We start from the raw sequence: 18776 nt of genomic DNA on the forward strand, positions 1-18776 counted from the left end.
CTCTGCACATAGCAGATACAATTGCTGGCTTCTCTTAGTTTCGTTGAGAATGGAGTTGGTATAAATGTTCTCAGTCTCCTTGTTATTACTGTTATTTAGTCGCTGAGTGGTGCCTGGAAAAGAAATTGACTTCCAGGAACCCAGGAAGGAAGGTCAGCTGTGTCACACAGTGAAGGCAAGAGAAATGCTCTTGTGAATCCTGGACTTCAGCCCATCCTGAGACATTGGTGACTTGCATATCCTTAGCCTCTCACTGCAATCGGGACTGGGCTCCTAACGTCCCCCAGACCTGGCCTCACTGACCTCAGCCAAGGAGAGGCCAAGCTCTCGGGTGAGTATTAGGACTGGTAACAGGGCAACTTAGGACTGACAATGTTGGTCCATCTGCATGTACGTGGATCAATTTTTGAACCCAAGAGGTGGAGGTCCTTACATTAACCCTCTATTTAATTTCATCTTATGATGGTTTGCCAAAGAATAGTTCATTTCATAGACCATCCCTGATCAGTGATGGCTGCCTGGACCACCACAGGGAGAATGGTCCTGTGGCTTTGTCCAGGCTCAGAGGAACAGCCTAATGGTACCTGCCAAGGGTATAGAATAGGAGAGTTAAAGTATATGCGTGTCACTGACTCAGGACCCCTCCTCTTCTCAGATTTGTGCCTTCCATCCACGTGATCCATATGCTTTCAGCGTTCCTATCCAAGTCACTGATAACAGCTCATTGAGAATGATCCAGGGACATTGCCATGAGGGGCAGTTCTGAGACTGACCTCTAGTTCAGCATTGATCTACAATCATCAGATATCATCTTGTCTATCACGATATTCAGGATTACTTTTAGAATTGATTTTCAGGACACATTTTCCCATCTCGTATCCAAGACAGCCTTTTCTGTAAGTAGTCACCTGGACAGGGCACAGCAAGATGCCCTTCTTCTTCATCCATTCCTGAGATGCTTAAACTGGACTGTTGAGAAGTGAGTGGATCACACACAAAAGAATAGGTAAGCCCTCAAGTGTACGGTCCCTGGGGTCCCTCATTTACAGAGAAGCATTTGGAGGATGGTAGCCCGTGTCCTCAGTAAACTTTGAGTCTCCCGGGGTGGGTGGCAGGGGAAGGAGCAGTGATAATTACACGGAGCATTACAGAAAATAAACAGGCACACTCTATGTCAAGCAGCTCATACTTTTATCAGAAAATACAAACTTTCTAAAATTAAGTGTCTTACTTCTATTTTACCAACAACAACAAAAACAAAAATCACTCATGTTAGCTAAATACAGATGCATGCGTGGATGAGCAAGTGAGTATGAATCCCAGGGGGGAGCGTGTGGTCCGCAGTTTGCGTGAGGGCGGACTGTGTGCGTGTATGAGTGTTGGTCCATAGATGCATCTGGCCTTGCTGTTTTCTGTCTGTGACCTGGTCGGAACCTTGGCTTTCCAAATTCCATACCAAGCTGCTGCAGAATCCAGAATTCCAGAGCCATTAGCCCTGCTCCAGGGGCTAAGGTGGGAGGAGGGAGGTAAGGAGGAGATCTAAAAATTTATGCCATTCCCACTGGAGGAAAAGTAGGGGCTGTTCATCAGGGGCCCACCGGACGTTGAGCTGAACCTGGAGGAGGAAGAAAAGGACATCGTGATGGGACTTCCCTGGTGGTCCAGTGGTTAAGACACCACCCTCCCAGTGAAGGGGCTCGGGTTCAATCCCTGGCCAAGGAACCAGAGCACACGTGCCGCCACTAAGTTTCCATGCCACAACTAAGGAGCCTACGTGTGGCAATGAAGATTCCGCCTGCGTGTCGCAACTAAGACCCAGCGCGGCCAAATACATTTTTAAAAACTCAGAAGAGAAAAAAGGCATTGTGACAGAATTCCTGATGTTGGTGGTGATATTAGGCAAAGTAATATGTTAATGTGGGGTCTGTCAAAGACTGGGAAGATCATGACAGGCTTAGAAACTGAAAGCTTTAGCAGTAATACAAAAAGCTTTGGCTCTGAGAAAATAAAATATTGAAATGATATTATTGGAAGACAACAAAGAGCTCCTTCTGCCACTCCCTTAGGTCAGGAAGGCCCTGGCAGCCTGTAGGGACTCTGTCCAGCCTATGCTCTCTCTGTATCCAGGTCCACAGACTAGGAAGCCTCTCTGGTTTGGAGCACCTTTCCTGTGGGCCTATAGCCCCTTTACCTGCCTTAGAGGATCTTGTGTGTCCCTCAAGAAATTTCACATCAGAGAACTCAGACCCACGTCCCAGGGTGAGATTTCAGAATCCGACCACCCCAGGGCTCCTGATCCCCTTCTCAGCACCAGGTTCAATCAGGCCCTGCATTTCAACCCCAATCTGGCAAGAAAGCACGGAGGCACCCCTGACTGCCCGCAGCGTTGCTAGACCCTCAGGGAAGGAAGAGCCGAGAAGACCTGAGCCTCGATCTCCAAGAACAGAAATACATACTCTTCTGCCTTTTCTCCCTGGCACACTGCTAGTCATACTTTGGAAGAGAGTTCGAAAGCCATCTTCTCTGTGAAGCCTTCGCTGACCTCTCCAGATGGAATCATTTACTCACACTTCTGGTATCCTATTGCAATTTCTTTCCCCATCTGCTAGGATACTTTGAATGAATGGAACAGAGCTCAAGACAAATCACAGCAGAGCAAATGGCTAGATTTAGTCTAATCCAGGGATTCTCAGTCGCCTTTCAGCTGGGCAGATGCATATTACAGAAGATGCTCATGTTCATGACGCCCTCCCATGAACTGATGAATCAAAAAAGGAGCGGGGGCGGGGGTGGGGGGGCAGAAGAGGAGAGAAGCGACGGGGGCAAACGGGCGCATTAATCTGTAACGCCTCAGCTGGCGCCGGTATCCGTCGCTCACAGCGAGCAGCCGTGGCCAACCGAGGATTTGGGGTATCCGCATCTCTTCTCCGCATCTCTTCTCACTAAAATAAATTTTCCCAGAACAGGGACACTGTCTACACATTCTACACTCAGCACTCAGTCAAGGATCTGGCACGAGGTAGGGTGCCGGATAAGCGTAACCTCATTTCTTTTTCTCTTTTTCAAAAATCATATTGGAAAAGAAATTATTGGAAGTGATGCTACTATAAGGATACTCTGAATTCCACTCTGGTTTGTAAAATAAAGGCCATAACCCATATTTGAGTATTTAATAATTACCAGCAATAAATTAGTTATAACACACCTCGTATCTGTTGCCACACCCCACACATCTGAGACCTTCCGGTTGAAAAGCTCTGATGGGGTCAGCGGCCAAGGGCATGCTCTGGACAGGACGTACCCTAGAGAGCCCGGAAGAGGGCTAGTCCATGTGGACTATAGTTATTCAGGAGTGCTTGCTGGAGGAAGGGGAGGAGCTTGAACTGCCTCTCCAGCACGGTTGAAAGGTCTTGGTTTGCCTGGAACAGTTTCTCCACTGGTATTCCCAGTGCAATTATTATTTGCATTCTTTTGACTCTTAAGCTTATTACTGCTTGAAAGATATATTGTATGGTGATCCTGGACTTAGCAGAGGTCAGGAAGGGCTCCCCTCCTCCTTCCCTGAGAACACGGAGGCCACCTGCTCCTTCCTATCCCATCACATATAGTTTGGTCTCTTGGTCTCTTCTTTGCTCCTGAATCAGAGGAAACACTGACCCTCCTTGTCTCCCAAACTAAACTCTCTCCACCTAGGCCCTTGTACCCCTCCCTGCCCAGGACAGCGTCTTCTGGACCTTATTCCATCCAGCACGACTAGTAACCCCCAACACCACCCCTGAGCCCCGGGCTCCCTCTGCCCCACCCTGTGGTGCCCAGGTTTTCTTGCCATACGGTCATCCCTCCATCTCTTCCTCTGGCTCCCTCCACTTCACACTCTTCTGTTTTCCTCCCGTCTCTTAGATCCTTTGCTTGTGCCTCTCCATCTCCACAACCCCTCTACATGTTGGGAGGCCCAGGGTTCGGTCCTTGGGCTTCTCTTCTTCTCTCTGTACATGTGCTCCCAGGCGATCTTGTCCCGCCCCATGCGTCTAAACATCATCTACATGCTAATGATCCCCAAATTTATATTATCAGCCACCACTTCTCCCCTGAGCCTCAGACTCAGACACCCACCTGCCCATCGACAGCTCCACTCCTGTATCTAATGGGCATCTCAAATTTCACATAAGCAGAGCTTCCCTGGTGGTTCAGTGGAGCCACTGGCTGTGAACTACTGAAGCCTGTGCACTTAGAGTCTGTGCTGTGCAACAAGAGAAGCTCCCACAATGGGAAACCTGTGCACCACAACAGACATTAGCCCTGCTCGCCACAACCAGAGAAAAAGCCCATGCAGCAGTGAAGACCCAGCACAGCCAAAAACAAAGACATACATAAATAAAACTATTTTTAAAAATTTCACATATGCAAAAACCAAATTCTTGATCAAGGGGCCCGTGCTCTCATCATCTGGACTTTGGTACTGCCACTTATCCAGACACTCAAGTCAAAAACCTACAAATCAATGCTACTTGCTCACTATCATGTGTAAAAGAAATAGTGGGAAGTTGGTAAATAACAAAGGGAGCCCAGCCTGGAGCTCTGTGATGACCTAGAGGGGTGAGATGAGGGAAGGAGAGGGAAGAGAGGGAGGGAAGGGATGTAGATATATATACATATGTAGACATATATATATATATATATATAAAGACACATATATATATAAGTATGACTGATTCGTGTTGTTATACAGCGGAAACCAACACAAAATTGTAAAGCAATTTTCCACCAATTAAAAATAAATAAAATAGCACAGTTAAAACAAACAGAACTAGGAATCACACTTGACTCCTCTCTTCCTTATTCTACATCCAACCATCAAGTCCCATCAATTCTACCAAGAAAATAAACATTTCAGATTTTTCTCGCCTCCTTTCCAGGGTTACTGCCTCATCTACGCCTCCAGCACCTCTTGCTTGGGCAGCTATAAAGGTGCCCAGCCTGGTCCCCTCCATCAGCTCTTACTCCACAGCCCTCTCTTTGTACACTGGCCCATGTCATCTTCTTACACAGAGAATTAGAGCACTCGTGGCCGCCCACATCTCTTTCCTACCTGGCCTCGCAGACCCTCTCTAGTCTGGGCCAGCCCCTACTCTGATTTCAAATCCGCCCCGCCCTCTCCCCCACCAAGTGTGCTCCAGCTGCATTTCCCATCTCATGGCCACTGCACTTTCTATCCTTTCTGCCCAGAGTGCTCATCAACTATATATGCACATGGTTCATTCTCTCGTTTCACTCAGATCTCCCCCTTTTCCCTGCACCTGGCATGTATGATGCTTGTTTATTTCTGCATTGTCTATTGATCTTCCTGGAATGACAGAAGGAAACTCGCTGGTCTTGTTCACTGCAGTAACCCATGCCTAGAGCCAGCCAGGCACACGCAGGAGGCCACAGATAGTTTTTTGAATAAATGAACCATCCCTTTGAGGGATGCAGGCCTGCACTCCTCGCCTCACCTTTCTGACCCCACTTTCTTTCCAGCCCACCTCTCAGGCCACCCCTCCAGCCTGCTGACCGCTGCACCTCCCTTTTCTCTCCTTTGCCCACAATGTCCCCAGCTGGCCCCCAGCTCCTGCCCGCTTCTAAGGCTGCTTCTTCCTCAGTCTCCTCCCTTTCCTGTCTCTCTGAAGACAGCTCGAGACCAGGGCTCCACCCTCCCTCTTTCTGCTCCCCACCAGTGCTTCCCAAGAGCTGACCAACGAGACCGTGGGAACACGCCGCCCTTCAGCATGGCCGGTTCTGCAGCAAGTCTCTCTTCCCCTGAGCCCAGAGTTACAGCATGGAAGGGGCATCTGCCAGCCTACAGGTGGGCTGTCTGCCCTCTGCAATCTCATCTACTCTCACCTCTCTTACAGACCCTGTAGTCACCTCTCATCCCCCATCTCTCTCCCCTCTGGCCCATCAATTCATTCCAGCATTCACAGCTCTGCATCGGACCCCCAGGCCTACCAGTCAGAGCTTTTAATAATCCAAGTCTGGCCTTCCTTTTCTTATTTTCCATCTCATGCAAGGGGTAAATCTCATACCTCAACCGGGTGCCTTTATTCCCCAGGTCTCAAGTCTGCCATGCGACCTCCCACGTGAGGGCCTGAGTCTCCAGGTTGCTGCCCCCTGCCCATCCTCCAGCCCTCACTGCCCACCCAGCAGGGACCTTCCCTCTGTCCCTGGGCCACTTTGATGGCACTTTGTCATGGCACTAACATCACTGTGCCCCCTCCTCATCCATTCTCATCTCTGAAGGAACGAGCCATGTCCTATTCATTGACGGGGCCCCACAGGCTAAGTTCATCATCACTACGTGCGTCGACCGACACAGCGCTTCCCCAGGTGTGATGGTGGAACACACCGTGAAATGAGAAAAGGGGAGGAGAAAAGGGATGGAAGGATGGAAGGAAGGGAGGGAGAGAAGGAAGGGAGGCCAGAGGGGAGGGGAGGGCGGAGGGGAAGAATAAGAAGAAAGAAGAGGTCACGGTCATGGGTTTCATGTTCAACTGGCACTATTGACCTTGTTGAATGTTCTCCATGCACCCTGGTAAATTAAGTAATCTGTGAATTCCAACAGTTGAGAAATCTTTTTATCTTTGTTTCTACCTTTCTTATTCCAAACAGAATAAGAAAGATGTGACTATGGAAACCTCTTTCCAGGATTTATCCTCTACAACAAGAGTTCAGGGGGAACGCTGATTGAAAGCGTCAGAGTCCGGGAAACACCCGTTGACCTGACAGGGAGGGGGAGGAAGGGAATCCTTGTCAGGCTGGGGAGTCTGGCCCCAACTCCGTAAAGGGAAGTTCTTACAGTGGGGCACAGATTCCCTGCACACGGGGACGCACGTTCTCCGGGGGGCGCCCAGGACTGGAGTCTCAGGACTGACCTGGGCCCACCTGCCTCACGGAAGTGAAGGTTTGGTGGGCGGAAATGAGCACCTGTGTTGTGTTAAAACAACAAACACAAATTTCTTACTGACTGGCATGTAGTTTCTGTGGAATTGTCAGAGAAAAAGGTTGAGTTTGTGTTGGCTCTTGGCTGCTAAGACCCTCTCCTCTGCTGTTTGGGGTAGTTTGGGGGGAAAGTGAGAGCAGTCCGATAAGCTGTGGGAGAAGCTTCAACAGGGCCACTTGCGAACTCACGGGGCTGTTGGAGAGATGAGCCTGCCAAGCAGTTCCCGACGTGGTAAGTGGGGGAAAGAGCTGTAAGGAGATTACCTGGCCATAGCCTGCTGGACACCAGGCAAATGGGGAAGGGCATATGCGTCCAGTTCCAGCGCCTGCCGCCTGCTGTGGACACACAGCTGCCTTTCTGCACCAGACTGAGGACTCTGGCCCCAGCCTGGGCCCCAAAGGGGGCCCACCAGGCTCACCTCCACACCTGCTCCGTCCAGCACACACACAGCCTCTGAACACAGGCCCGGGGTCTCCCCTCCTCCCCGCCAGGGAACATATGTAACAAGGAAGCCCAGTGGGGCCCAGAGTGCCACCTCCCCTCTCCAGCAGCTTTCGGGAAGGCAGGTGGGCTTCCGGCATGGGCTGAGGACTCACCCGTATGCCGGGGGGAAGAGGTACTGCGGCCCATCTCCTGCCATGGGGGAAGGGTCTCGGGGGTTGCTGGCCAGCTTCTGAGGTGTCCTCTGAGGGTACGGATAGTTGGGCTGGACGAAGGGGATGTAGCTCATCAGGGGGGTGTAGGAAGAACGGAAAATCTGTTGTCCCATCTGCTGGGGGTTGTATGGCGTCACCTGCAGGGCCGAGAGGAGAGAGGCGCTGAGTGCAGCAGAGCCTGCTGCCTCTAAACATCACAGTCCCTCAGCCCTGACCCAAACCCCAGGTCCCACCCCTCAGCCCCTGTGGCCCCTCAGTCACTGTGGGGCACACAGAAGACACTGTGTTAGACTGGGAAAAGCACAGGGCTCAGCTTCTTTATGGGAGACCAGCAAGGTATTTAATTTATCCGAGCCTCAGTTTCCTGATCCATAAAATGGGCAAACACTATGTCCATTAGTATGGGGACTGAGTCAGTTGATATAAGTAGAGAGACTGGCACATAACCAATGAATATCATTTCCATTATTGTTTCTCTACCCTGTCTCCTAACTTTCCCTGAGTCAATAACATCTCAGAAGCCCCTGGTTCCTTGTCGTTTACAATCTCAGTCAAGGCTGCGGAGATGTGCACATCCCTGGCTTCTAGCTCAGGATCTCAACAGACCCCCAAGCCTGAGACAGCCCTGCCCAGTGGAAATTCTCATGATGGATGATGGAAATCTTCTGGGTCTCCACTGGGTACAACCCAATATGGTACCCACCAGACATAAATGTGGCTACTGAGCACTTGAAATGGGGCTAGTGGGGCTGAATTTTAAATTTTAGTTAATTTTAGTTGGTTTCAACGTAAATAGCCACACATGGCTGCTGGTTACATTAGTGGACAGTGTGAGTGCAAGAGAAATGCCAAAGAGGGAAAATGGGATTCAGCTCAAACCCTAGAGAAAAGTAGGAACTCACTGGGTTCCTGAGACCACCAGGATCAGACTCACCAAGAAGCAGGGCTCCCACTGTCTTCTTGGCAAGGCAGGGGCCCCATCTGTCTCATTTACTGATTTATCCTCAGCCCTAAGCCTGTGCCTGTCACATAGCAGCTGCTCAATAAACATGTGTTAAGTGAATAAGTAAAAAAAGTAAAGAAAGAAAGAGGAGGTGGATGGAGGAAAGAAAAGACCAATGTCCACTTGAATACCTAAAATGATGGGGAGCTCTTTACACTGCGAGCACTGTATTCTACCACTGACAGCTCCAAATGTCATCTTCCTGATATCCATCTTCCTAAGCGTTTTGGTCAAAACCAGGGAAATTCTTGGATTTCCACTTTCACAGCCAGAGTGGGGTCCAAGCTGCTCATCTGTTCAGCATACTGACTGCCTGCTCTCACCCTGCACACCCTTATCCAATTTAAAAAGATGATAAAGCCTAGTGGTCATTAAGTGATAATAAAGGTGTGCCAGGCCCTTCATGTGGATTCTCTCATTTAAACTCCGAACAGCCCCCGTGAGGTAGGACCATTAGGATTCCCATTTTAGGTACGAGGAAACCGAAGCTCAGAGAAGTTAAGTAACTTGCTTAGTAAGTGTTTCAAGTGTCCGAGTTTTGTCAGAGTCCCTGAGTCCCTCGACTCCACCACTGTGCTCGCTCCTTCTAGAAGTCTGGGCCCATCCTTCCTGGCCCTCCCCATCCTTCCCCCAGTGAACAGATAGGATCCAGTGACGCTGGATGTGGGTGCCAAGCCCCCAAGAGGATGAGCTGAAGGTCACAGAGAGAACCCAGGAAGCGACCTCCCAGGACAGACGCCCAAGGGTCGGCGCGGCAGAAAAAAACAAAACAAAACTGGTTTTTCCAATGTAGGGGGTGGGAGTCCCAGACCTGGATGTGAGAGGAAACAGACATGAAAAAGAAGGTGTGGGTCTCAGAGCTGACACAAGCTTCACTCAAAACCGTACCCTAGCTACGTGTCACTGATAAAAACCATAAACCAGAGCTGTGTAGAGGCCTCGGGAACCATTTCCAAGACACACTCTTTGCTGACAAAAGCAATGATACAGCAGTGTGCCCAGCATGCCACATTCATATAAAAATGCCTATACAGACAGATATCACCAGAAGGACACCTAAGAAACCAGTCACAGTGAGTGCCTCTAAGGTGATGAAAATCTTATACCAGATTTCTAACGTTACTGGTTCAGATATATGCACATACATAACTTTGTCTAAAAGCATTTGCTGAGGAGCTAGGTGGACAGAATCACTGCTCGTGGGGTGGAGGGGATGAGATGGGGATTCTGTGAGCCTGACTGACTCCCCTCGCGACTTCATCTGAGGATGCAAAGCTCCTACTGCTGAAAGAGCAGCCCTGGCCCACGTGATAAAGGGACCCATACTTATAGTCCCTTCTCTATCTTCTAGAACATTCTAACATCCTTCAGGGCAGAGGTGCAGCTTGAAGAGAAAGGGTAGGGCTACCTGGGGAGAGAGGAGAGGCCGAGGAGTCCGTGGGTTTGAGGGTGGGCTCTGTTCACCTGGGTGTGTGTGCTGCGGGGGGCAGTGTGTAAGGCCAGACTGAGAATGTAGCCTGTTCTCAGCTCTTCTCCTCACACCGCGCCCCCCCATCCAAGATACTCAGACTCTCTGGAAGTGCTCTTTTGTGTTGCCTGTGTGTGCTCAGGCCCACGCACATCCAGCCCAGTGGCATGTATGTATATAAACACATCTTTATTTGTGTCTGGGTGTGTGTTTGTATTTTCATTTCTGATGCTTGATTTTTTAAAAGATCTTTTTGATGTGGGCCATTTTAAAAGTCTTTATTGATTTTGTTACCATATTGTGTCTGTTTGTGTTTTGTTTTTTTTTTTTTTGGCCACAAGGCACGTGAAATCTTAGCTCCCGGACCGGGAATTGAACCCACATCCCCTGCATTGGAAGATGAAGTCTTAACCACCAGATTGCCAGGGAAGTCCCTCTGCTGTTTACTTTGATACTATATTTTTATGAATCTGTGTACAAGAGGCAGTAAGCCACAGTTACTGGGAACATGGGCCCTGAAGCCAGCTGGCTCAAGGTCAAACCCCAACCTGCCATTGTGTTACTGTCAAGCAGATGTCGACCCCCAACCTACCCATGGGAGTAGGGGGTTCAGATTTAGCTAACAAAAACAGGTAACACCCAGTTAAATTTGAATTTAAGATAACAGTAAAATATTTTTAGTTTAAGTATGGTCCATGCAGTATTTGGGACACAACTCTACTAACATTTTATTCACCATTTACCTGGATTTAAATTTAACTAAAGCACTAGACCATTCAGGTATGACCTAAATCAAATCCCTTATGATTATACAGTGGAAAGGAGAAATATATTTAAGGGACTAGATCTGATAGAGTGCCTGACGAACTATGGACAGAGGTTCCTGACATTGTACAGGAGACAGGGATCAAGACCATCCCCAAGAAAAAGAAATGTAAAAAAGCAAAATGGCTGTCTGAGGAGGCCTTTACAAATAGCTGTGAAAAGAAGAGAAGTGGAAAGCAAAGGACAAAAGGAAAGATATAAGCATCTGAATGCAGAGTTCCAAAGAATAGCAAGGAGAGATAAGAAAGCCTTCTTCAGCAATCAATGCAAAGAAATAGAGGAAAACAACAGAATGGGAAAGACTAGAGATCTCTTCAAGAAAATTAGAGATACCAAGGGAACATTTCATGCAAACATGGGCTCGATAAAGGACAGAAATGGTATGGACCTAACAGAAGCAGAAGATATTAAGAAGAGGTGTCATGAATACACAGAACTATTCAAAAAAGATCTTCATGACCCAGATAATCACGATGGTGTGATCACTCACCTAGAGCCAGACATCCTGGAATGTAAAGTCAAGTGGGCCTTAGAAAGCATCACTACGAACAAAGCTGGTGGAGGTGATGGAATTCCAGTTGAGCTATTTCAAATCCTGAAAGATGATGCTGTGAAAGTGCTGCACTCAATATGCCAGCAAATTTGGAAAACTCAGCAGTGGCCACAGGACTGGAAAAGGTCAGTTTTCATTCCAGTCCCAAAGAAAGGCAATTTCAAAGAATGCTCAAACTACCACACAATTGCACTCATCTCACACAGTAGTAAAGTAATGCTTACAATTCTCCAAGCCAGGCTTCAGCAATACATGAACCATGAACTTCCAGATGTTCAAGCTGGTTTTAGAAAAAGCAGAGGAACAAGAGATCAAATTGCCAACATCCACTGGACCATGGAAAAAGCAAGAGAGTTCCAGAAAAACATCTATTTCTGCTTTATTGACTATGCCAAAGCCTTTGACTGTGTGGATCACAATAAACTGTGGAAAATTCTGAAAGAGATGGGAATACCAGACCACCTGACCTGCCTCTTGAGAAACCTATATGCAGGTCAGGAAGCAACAGTTTAAACTGGACATGGAATAACAGACTGGTTCCAAATAGGAAAAGGAGTACGTCAAGGCTGTATATTGTCACCCTGCTTATTTAACTTCTGTGCAGAGTACATCATGAGAAACGCTGGGCTGGAAGAAGCACAAGCGGGAATCAAGATTTCCGGGAGAAATATCAATAACCTCAGATATGCAGATGACACCACCCTTATGGCAGAAAGGGAAGAAGAACTAAAGAGCCTCTTGATGAAAGTGAAAGAGGAGAGTGAAAAAGTTGGCTTAAAGCTCAACATTCAGAAAACGAAGATCATGGCATCTGGTCCCATAACTTCATGGGAAATAGATTGGGAAAAAATTGGAAACAGTGTCAGACTTTATTTTTGGGGGCTCCCAAATCACTGCAGATGGTGATTGCAGCCATGAAATTAAAAGACGCTTACTCCTTGCAAGGAAAGTTATGACCAACCTAGATAGCATATTCAAAAGCAGAGACATTACTTTGCCAACAAAGGTCTGTCTAGTCAAGGCTATGGTTTTTCCTGTGGTCATGTATGGATGTGAGAGTTGGACTGTGAAGAAAGCTGAGTGCCGAAGAACTGATGCTTTTGAACTGTGGTGTTGGAGAAGACTCTTGAGAGTCCCTTGGACTGCAAGGAGATCCAACCAGTCCGTTCTAAAGGAGATCAGCCCTGGGTGTTTATTGGAAGGAATGATGCTAAAGCTGAAACTCCAGTACTTTGGCCACCTCATGCGAAGAGTTGACTCATTGGAAAAGACCCTGATGCTGGGAGGGATTGGGGGCAGGAGGAGAAGGGGACAACAAAGGATGAGATGGCTGGATGGCATCATTGACTCGATGGACGTGAGTTTGAGTGAACTCCGGGAGTTTTGGACAGGGGGGGCCTGGCGTGCTGCAATTCATGCGGTTGCAAAGAGTCGGACACGACTGAGCGACTGAACTGAAGTGTCTTGTATTTTAACTGAGGAAACCATGGGAGGGCTATGACTCCCAACCCAAGTGAGGCTGAGCCAGGCCGTGTGATCTGCTCTGACAGATGGTGGGCAAACATGACCACATCCCAGCTCTGAGCCCTCCCACACTCCCCCCATCCAGCATGGCAGGCGCAAAAGCAATCTTCAGCCTGGGCCCAGAGTGTGACAATTAAAAAAGGCTTGAACCCAACCCTGGTGCCACTCAGTCAACCTGTAGACCTTTGGGTAAAAATTAAACATTGCATTGCTTAAAGCCTCTGGGACATTGAGGCTGTTTGTTGCCACAGCAAAAGCTAACTTAGGTGTTAACTTCATAACCTCAGGCAAATTATTTCATCTTTCTGTGTCTCCATTTCCTCATCTTGACTCTACCTCGTAGGGTGGTTCTGAGGATTAAACGAATGCAGATAAGACCCGTAGAGAAGGGCCTGGTGCACAGTAAGGGCGCTGTAAGTGCCAGCCAGCATTGTCTCCTGGGGACCATGCATTTTGATACTTGTGTCTGTACTCTGGGGTCAAAGCGTGGCTGGTGACCAGCTGGACAAAGACAGGGGGACAGACATCCTTCTGACCTGAAGGCCTCCATGGGCTGGGACAGAGGTGAGGAGGTCATAGACTCACCTGTCTGGAGTAACACCCCAGCTGGGGGTGCAGGGTCTGCTGGTAGGGCATCCTGGCTGCCCGCTGAGAGTACAGGCCCTAGGGAGAGAAAGGAGGGACTCAGTGCCATGGGGTGATAGGCTCCCTGCCAGAGAATGGCAGCCACTCAACTCAGCTTCCAGCTCCCTCGCCTGGATCTCCAGACATAGAAGAGTCCATCCCACCACACTGCTGGCCAGACCCCCTGCCCCGCCACCCCCCCCACCACACCCCCCAGTTGCTTAGTCCAGCTGGAATCAGGTTGAGCTGGCATGCCTCACACCACACAGGGAGCTCCTGGTTAGCAGGATTCACAGCCTTTTGATTGAATATGTAAGACATGAGCTTTAGGGACCTGCTGTCTTTTGAAGTCCAGATCTGCTCCTTAGGCTGTGTGACCTTGGGCAAATCACTTCACCTCTCTGAGCCTCTTTTCCCTTGTCTCTGAAATTATGTGTGTTTAAGCCTGCAAAGCCTGTGAAGGCAGCCAGATTATCTCTGTTGGTGTCTATGCCCCTTTTCTAAGTGCCCTTCGCCAAACCCCATTCCTGCCCCAAGGGGTGAGGTGCCTGAGGCCGTCTGTGTCGAGTGTGCTAGGTTGCCTCATGTTTATTTAAACATACTGGCGTGTGCTTCCATCTGTGTCTGCAGCCACGTGTTTCTGTGTACAAACGTGTGACTCTGAACCCAGTGTGTTAGTCTGGGTCTCTGTTGCTGGGTGTCTACCTGCACACATGTATACCTGTGTCTGTACCTGATGATAAACACTGTTGTGAAGATACATGAGCTAATTCATCTAAAGGGCCCAGAATAGCACCCAGCATGTAGTAAGGATTCTGCCAGTGCTAGGTACTCTTACCATCTCTCACTGTCTCCCCCCATCCCCACTGCTCCCGCCACTTGAAGAAGCTGCCTGGCAGCTCAGCCTAGCCATAAGTAGAAATTTTATTCACAACTCTGTCCAGAGTTGCCTAGGGTGTCCCTGTGCATGCGCGCGCGTGCACACACACACACACACACACAGAGAGCAGAACTGCTGCTGTGGGTGGGGTCGGCTCATGACTCATCCAGGCCCAGGCTGCCCTTACCTGCCAATCCAGAGTTAATCCATAAGATGCGGCTCAAAACCCAAAGCACCCCTCAGACCAGAATATGTCTTTCCAGAAGATTCCACACCAGAGATGCTGCCTCCATCATGCACTCAGCTGAGCCAGTCATCAAAGCGCTGATGGCTGACCTGCCCTTGATGACTTCCTCGGAGCCCCTGGACTGCTCATAAAAGGCTCCAAATCCCTGATGTGGGGTTCTGGGGAAAGCCCCCACCCCAGCTCTCCTAGGGTGCACATCCTCTCAGGGCCTTCCTTGCTCTCTGCTCCCATGCACCTGCGCTTGACTGTGGTCGGGCCTCCCCCACATCCACCAATCCCTCCATCGCTTGAATCCAGTGCACGGGCTTGCCTTTTCTTCAAGCTCTAAGGCCCAGGGCAGCCCCACTTACCCCCACAACCAGCCTGTGAGCCCGGGCATGGTCTGAACTGGGACAGGGAAGTCAGCCGATGGAGCTGCCCTGCCTGTGGCCAGGCCTCAGTGGGCTCCAAGGCCACATTCTAAGCGCCTCTCTTCCGTTTTACCACCTCCCCATCAGCGCTCTGCTTTCCACAGCCAACTCTCCTGGGCCGCCGTCCTCCCCACACCTCCCTGGACGAGGCGACCCTTAGGATATGTGAGCCGCTCATCCCTGCTCCATCGTGGGGTGGGTTTTCAGGAGATGATGCCGTATTCATCAGCATGAGCCGCCCTCAATGACTTGAAGGGGATTTCTAGTTGTTCAAATTGCAATTCTGTGAAATCACAAGCAAAGGGAAATACACATCCATTCTTCTTTAATTGAGGCTGTGACCTCTTTGCATGTGCCCGCCCTCCTTAATTGGGAGCAGAGTTCCTTGTGCCAAGCAGCTGGGATTCTCTGTGGAGTCGTGGGTGCTGGGGACTTAGTCTTCCACAGCTCTTCGTCCATGCACTGCAAAGCTCTGAGTAAACTGGATTCGGGACCTCATCTTTATTCCTAACGTCAAGCAGGAAAAAGAGACTTGGATGGACTGTTCCCTGTCTCTCCTGTGTGCCTCCTCAAGGTCTGCAGACCTCCCTGACCCCCTGTACCAGGAAGACCAGGGCTGAATAACAATAAGAACCAACATCTGTATCATACTTGAGATTTTACAAAGCCCTTTCCTATCCATGGACTCAATTAACCTTACACTTGACTCAAGTATTTGCTGCCGCTGTAATTATTATGAGGCCATTTCATAGGTGAGGAGACCAGGGCTCAGAACATTTGGCTAACTTGCCCAAGGCCACACAGCTCAAAAGTAGCACAATTTCCTTAAATCCAATTCTGATGATTCTAAAACCTGCCTTCTTTTTACCACATCAGACCCCTTGATCAGCTGTCTTGAAGCTGGTTGGTATCATGAAATCATGAGAAGCTGGGAAAAGGTAAGTCACGCTGTCTGTTGTTGCCCCTTGGGAGGGTCGGCGTGTGCAGGTGACTTCGGTTGGGCTCAGTCAGTGTCTGAACTGCTGCATGGAAGCAAGGGACCCTACCAGCCAGGGCCTTTCTGCCCAGAGGCCCAGGAAGCTCAGAGTCAGCCCTGTGATGCAAACACCAGCATCTCTGAAGACAAAGGACCTTCATGCTAGAAGAATACTTCCAGATCTCACCCATGCCAAAAGTCAAGTCAGAAGAAGTTAACATAGAGAGAGAGACTGTCCTCTCTTTACAAAACAAACCACTGCAAATTAGCTCTACATGGCGAGCCCCTTGAGTGAGTGCATTTGAGAGTGAATCAATTTACACTAAATAAAATTATGCAGTTGTTTCTCTCTCAGAGGTGGGGGCACACCATGCTGGCCTTGGATTTGTCCCTGACTCATACTGGACTCCGAGCTTCCTAGTCACCTTGGAATCCCCAGCCTGCAGTCAGTGTGAAGCAAGGAGTTTTTTTTTTTTTTTAATTATTTAAATGAGAAAATAAATAAATACAAATGAGTACATCAGGGAGTAGGTGATAAATGACTCAGTGACGAGTGTGCAAGGGTGGAGGAACTTCAGTGAAGGAGCTGGTGAACCAATGAGCATGTGAACAGGGTATTTCTCCAGGAAAGCACATCGTAGATTCAGGATGGATGCACCTGGGGTTTTCCCATGGATCACGCTTCCTTACACAGTCTCACCTCAAAGGTGGGGCTTGAGAAAGAGGGTGGCCACTGGCTCTCTTTAGCAAACCAAAAGAAGACTTGAAACCAAAACTTTGGAGAGAAAGAGAGAGACCGTGCTAAACCCCTTTACTTCAGTTCCTGTTTTAAGAATCAGGGGCTAAGTCCAGCGGGCCAGCTCAGAGGGGCTTCACATGGAGTAGAGAAGACCCACCTCTCATGCAGGATGTTAAGCCTGCTGCTGTCGAGGAGGAGGAAATACCACTGGGAGCCCCGGGGCAGTGGAAGGGGGAAGGGCACGGGGCAGGACTAGAAGATCTTCAGGTTGGTTTTCCTTCTCTCTTTGCCCTCCCTGGGCTCGGCCAGGCCGGGCTGGGGCAGCAGGCTCCCAGGGGCCTGGCCCTTCTGTACACCTGCACGCCATTCTGGCAAGCAGCCAGGGAGGGGAGAGAAGACTGAGAAATCTTAGGCACTGAGCACCTGTCCTGGAGCAACGGAGCACTACCTAGAGGGACTATTTAAGCTCTTGGTTCGGACTATGGTTTAAATCAGAATGGACATTTATTTGATTTTTTTTTCATCTCTCTACCCAGTGGGTGGCAGCTCTTATAGGAGATTAAGTTAAATAGACGAACTAAAGGAACTACATTTTCCCAGAGTAAATAAGTTGTGTGAGTAAAACTGCCAGCCTTGCAAGTATTTCCCCCACCCCTTTGTGTCTGACGCCTCTTAGCTCTGAGTCCAAGACCAAGACTGTGTGCCAAGCCACCTCGGACGGTAGAAGCTATGATTGCTAGGTTGTAGCTGAAATGAAACAGCCGCATAATTTGTCATCTGCAGCGGGATGCTCGAGAGTGAAAGGGAGTACAATGAATAACTGTGCTGGAACAAAAGACCGAAACGGGGACTGTCCCAGGTAATCTAGGACACATGTCATCCGACTACAAAGCAAGTCCCAGGAGCTGGTGGCAAACAAGGACTGTGTCGTCGGTCAGTCTTCCCTAGGAGCTCAAGTACTTCACAGCCCAGGATTAGCCAGGTGGCTCTGAAAGACACAGCACAGAGTGAACTGGAATCCATTCAAAGGAAAATGAGAAATATGCACACGTGTGTGTGTGTGTGCATGCCTGCGCACGTGTATCTGGCAGTTGGTCTGATGGGGCCCCTATGAAGAAATTAACTAACGAGTCCACGGCTCTTTGTGAATGAGGCTCCTTGTGAGCCACGGCTCCTCCCTGGACGGCCACCCCCGGATAACTGGGCCCGGACCTCCTCACTCACCTGGTACTGGGGGAAGGTGGAGGGGTTTGTGAACACGGGCGGAGGTGCGTAGTTCAGGTTGAGCCAGAGGGGCTGGTTCAGGGTTGCTGAGGTCAAAGCAGTGGCAAAGCGTGGGGTGAACACGTTCCCCGTGTACTTGAGGTTGTTCTTGTCGGCCCCTGTCACAGGTGGGTTAACTGTAAGTCACAGGAGAGGTAGAGCGTTTCGTGACTGAGGAAGGGAGAGGTCAGCCTGTCCCAGCTCCATGACTGCCCCCGGGGTTAATGTTCTCACAGGTCAGGTATTTGAAAAGCTCCCAGAGGGTTCTTCAAAGCTCAAGGAAAACACTGTTAGTTCACACCTTGCCAACGTGGAAGGGGTGAGAGTCCCAGCATGGTCTGGCATGGAGCATCTCCTTCATGACTCACAAGTAAGGAGGCAGTTTAGCAAGAGATACAATCAACCAGCTTGTCTCACCTACGTGCAAAACTATATTCCTTCAAGTGCTTCGGAAAAATCCAGTTTGATACAAACAATTGCTACACTGTGGGAACTCATTTTTATCAAATTATTAAAGCACCCCGCTGGGGACGTGTACTTGGCAACAGCGAGGACCTTGTGTAGGTGTTGCATCTATGCTGGAGTCATTTTTTTTAATATTTTAAAATATTATATAATTCCCTTTGGCAAGA

General features: G+C 49.2%; 1 protein-coding gene across 5 annotated transcripts in view; it reads right to left on the reverse strand.

Annotated features, from left to right (window-relative positions):
* Positions 1-1174: 1174 nt before the first annotated feature.
* C3H1orf94 (chromosome 3 C1orf94 homolog) overlaps positions 1175-18776 on the reverse strand; it is a 42310-nt gene continuing 24708 nt past the window's right edge. Inside the window, exons 4-7 of one of the 5 annotated variants that reach the window (XM_024990234.2) lie at positions 18106-18263; positions 13591-13668; positions 7573-7769; positions 1175-1615 (exon numbers count right to left, since the gene is read on the reverse strand). In XM_024990234.2, coding sequence (XP_024846002.1) covers positions 1540-1615; positions 7573-7769; positions 13591-13668; positions 18106-18263 — 509 coding nt within the window. In that variant the 3' untranslated portion in view covers positions 1175-1539. Of the gene's footprint in view, positions 1616-7572; positions 7770-13590; positions 13669-15475; positions 15674-15704; positions 17870-18105; positions 18282-18776 lie in introns of those variants that run through there. The other 4 variants (XM_002686490.6, XM_024990235.2, XM_059885213.1 and 1 more) reach the window with 4 other exon arrangements.

Source organism: Bos taurus, chromosome 3 (assembly GCF_002263795.3).
Source record: "Bos taurus isolate L1 Dominette 01449 registration number 42190680 breed Hereford chromosome 3, ARS-UCD2.0, whole genome shotgun sequence".
NCBI lineage: Eukaryota > Metazoa > Chordata > Mammalia > Artiodactyla > Bovidae > Bos > Bos taurus.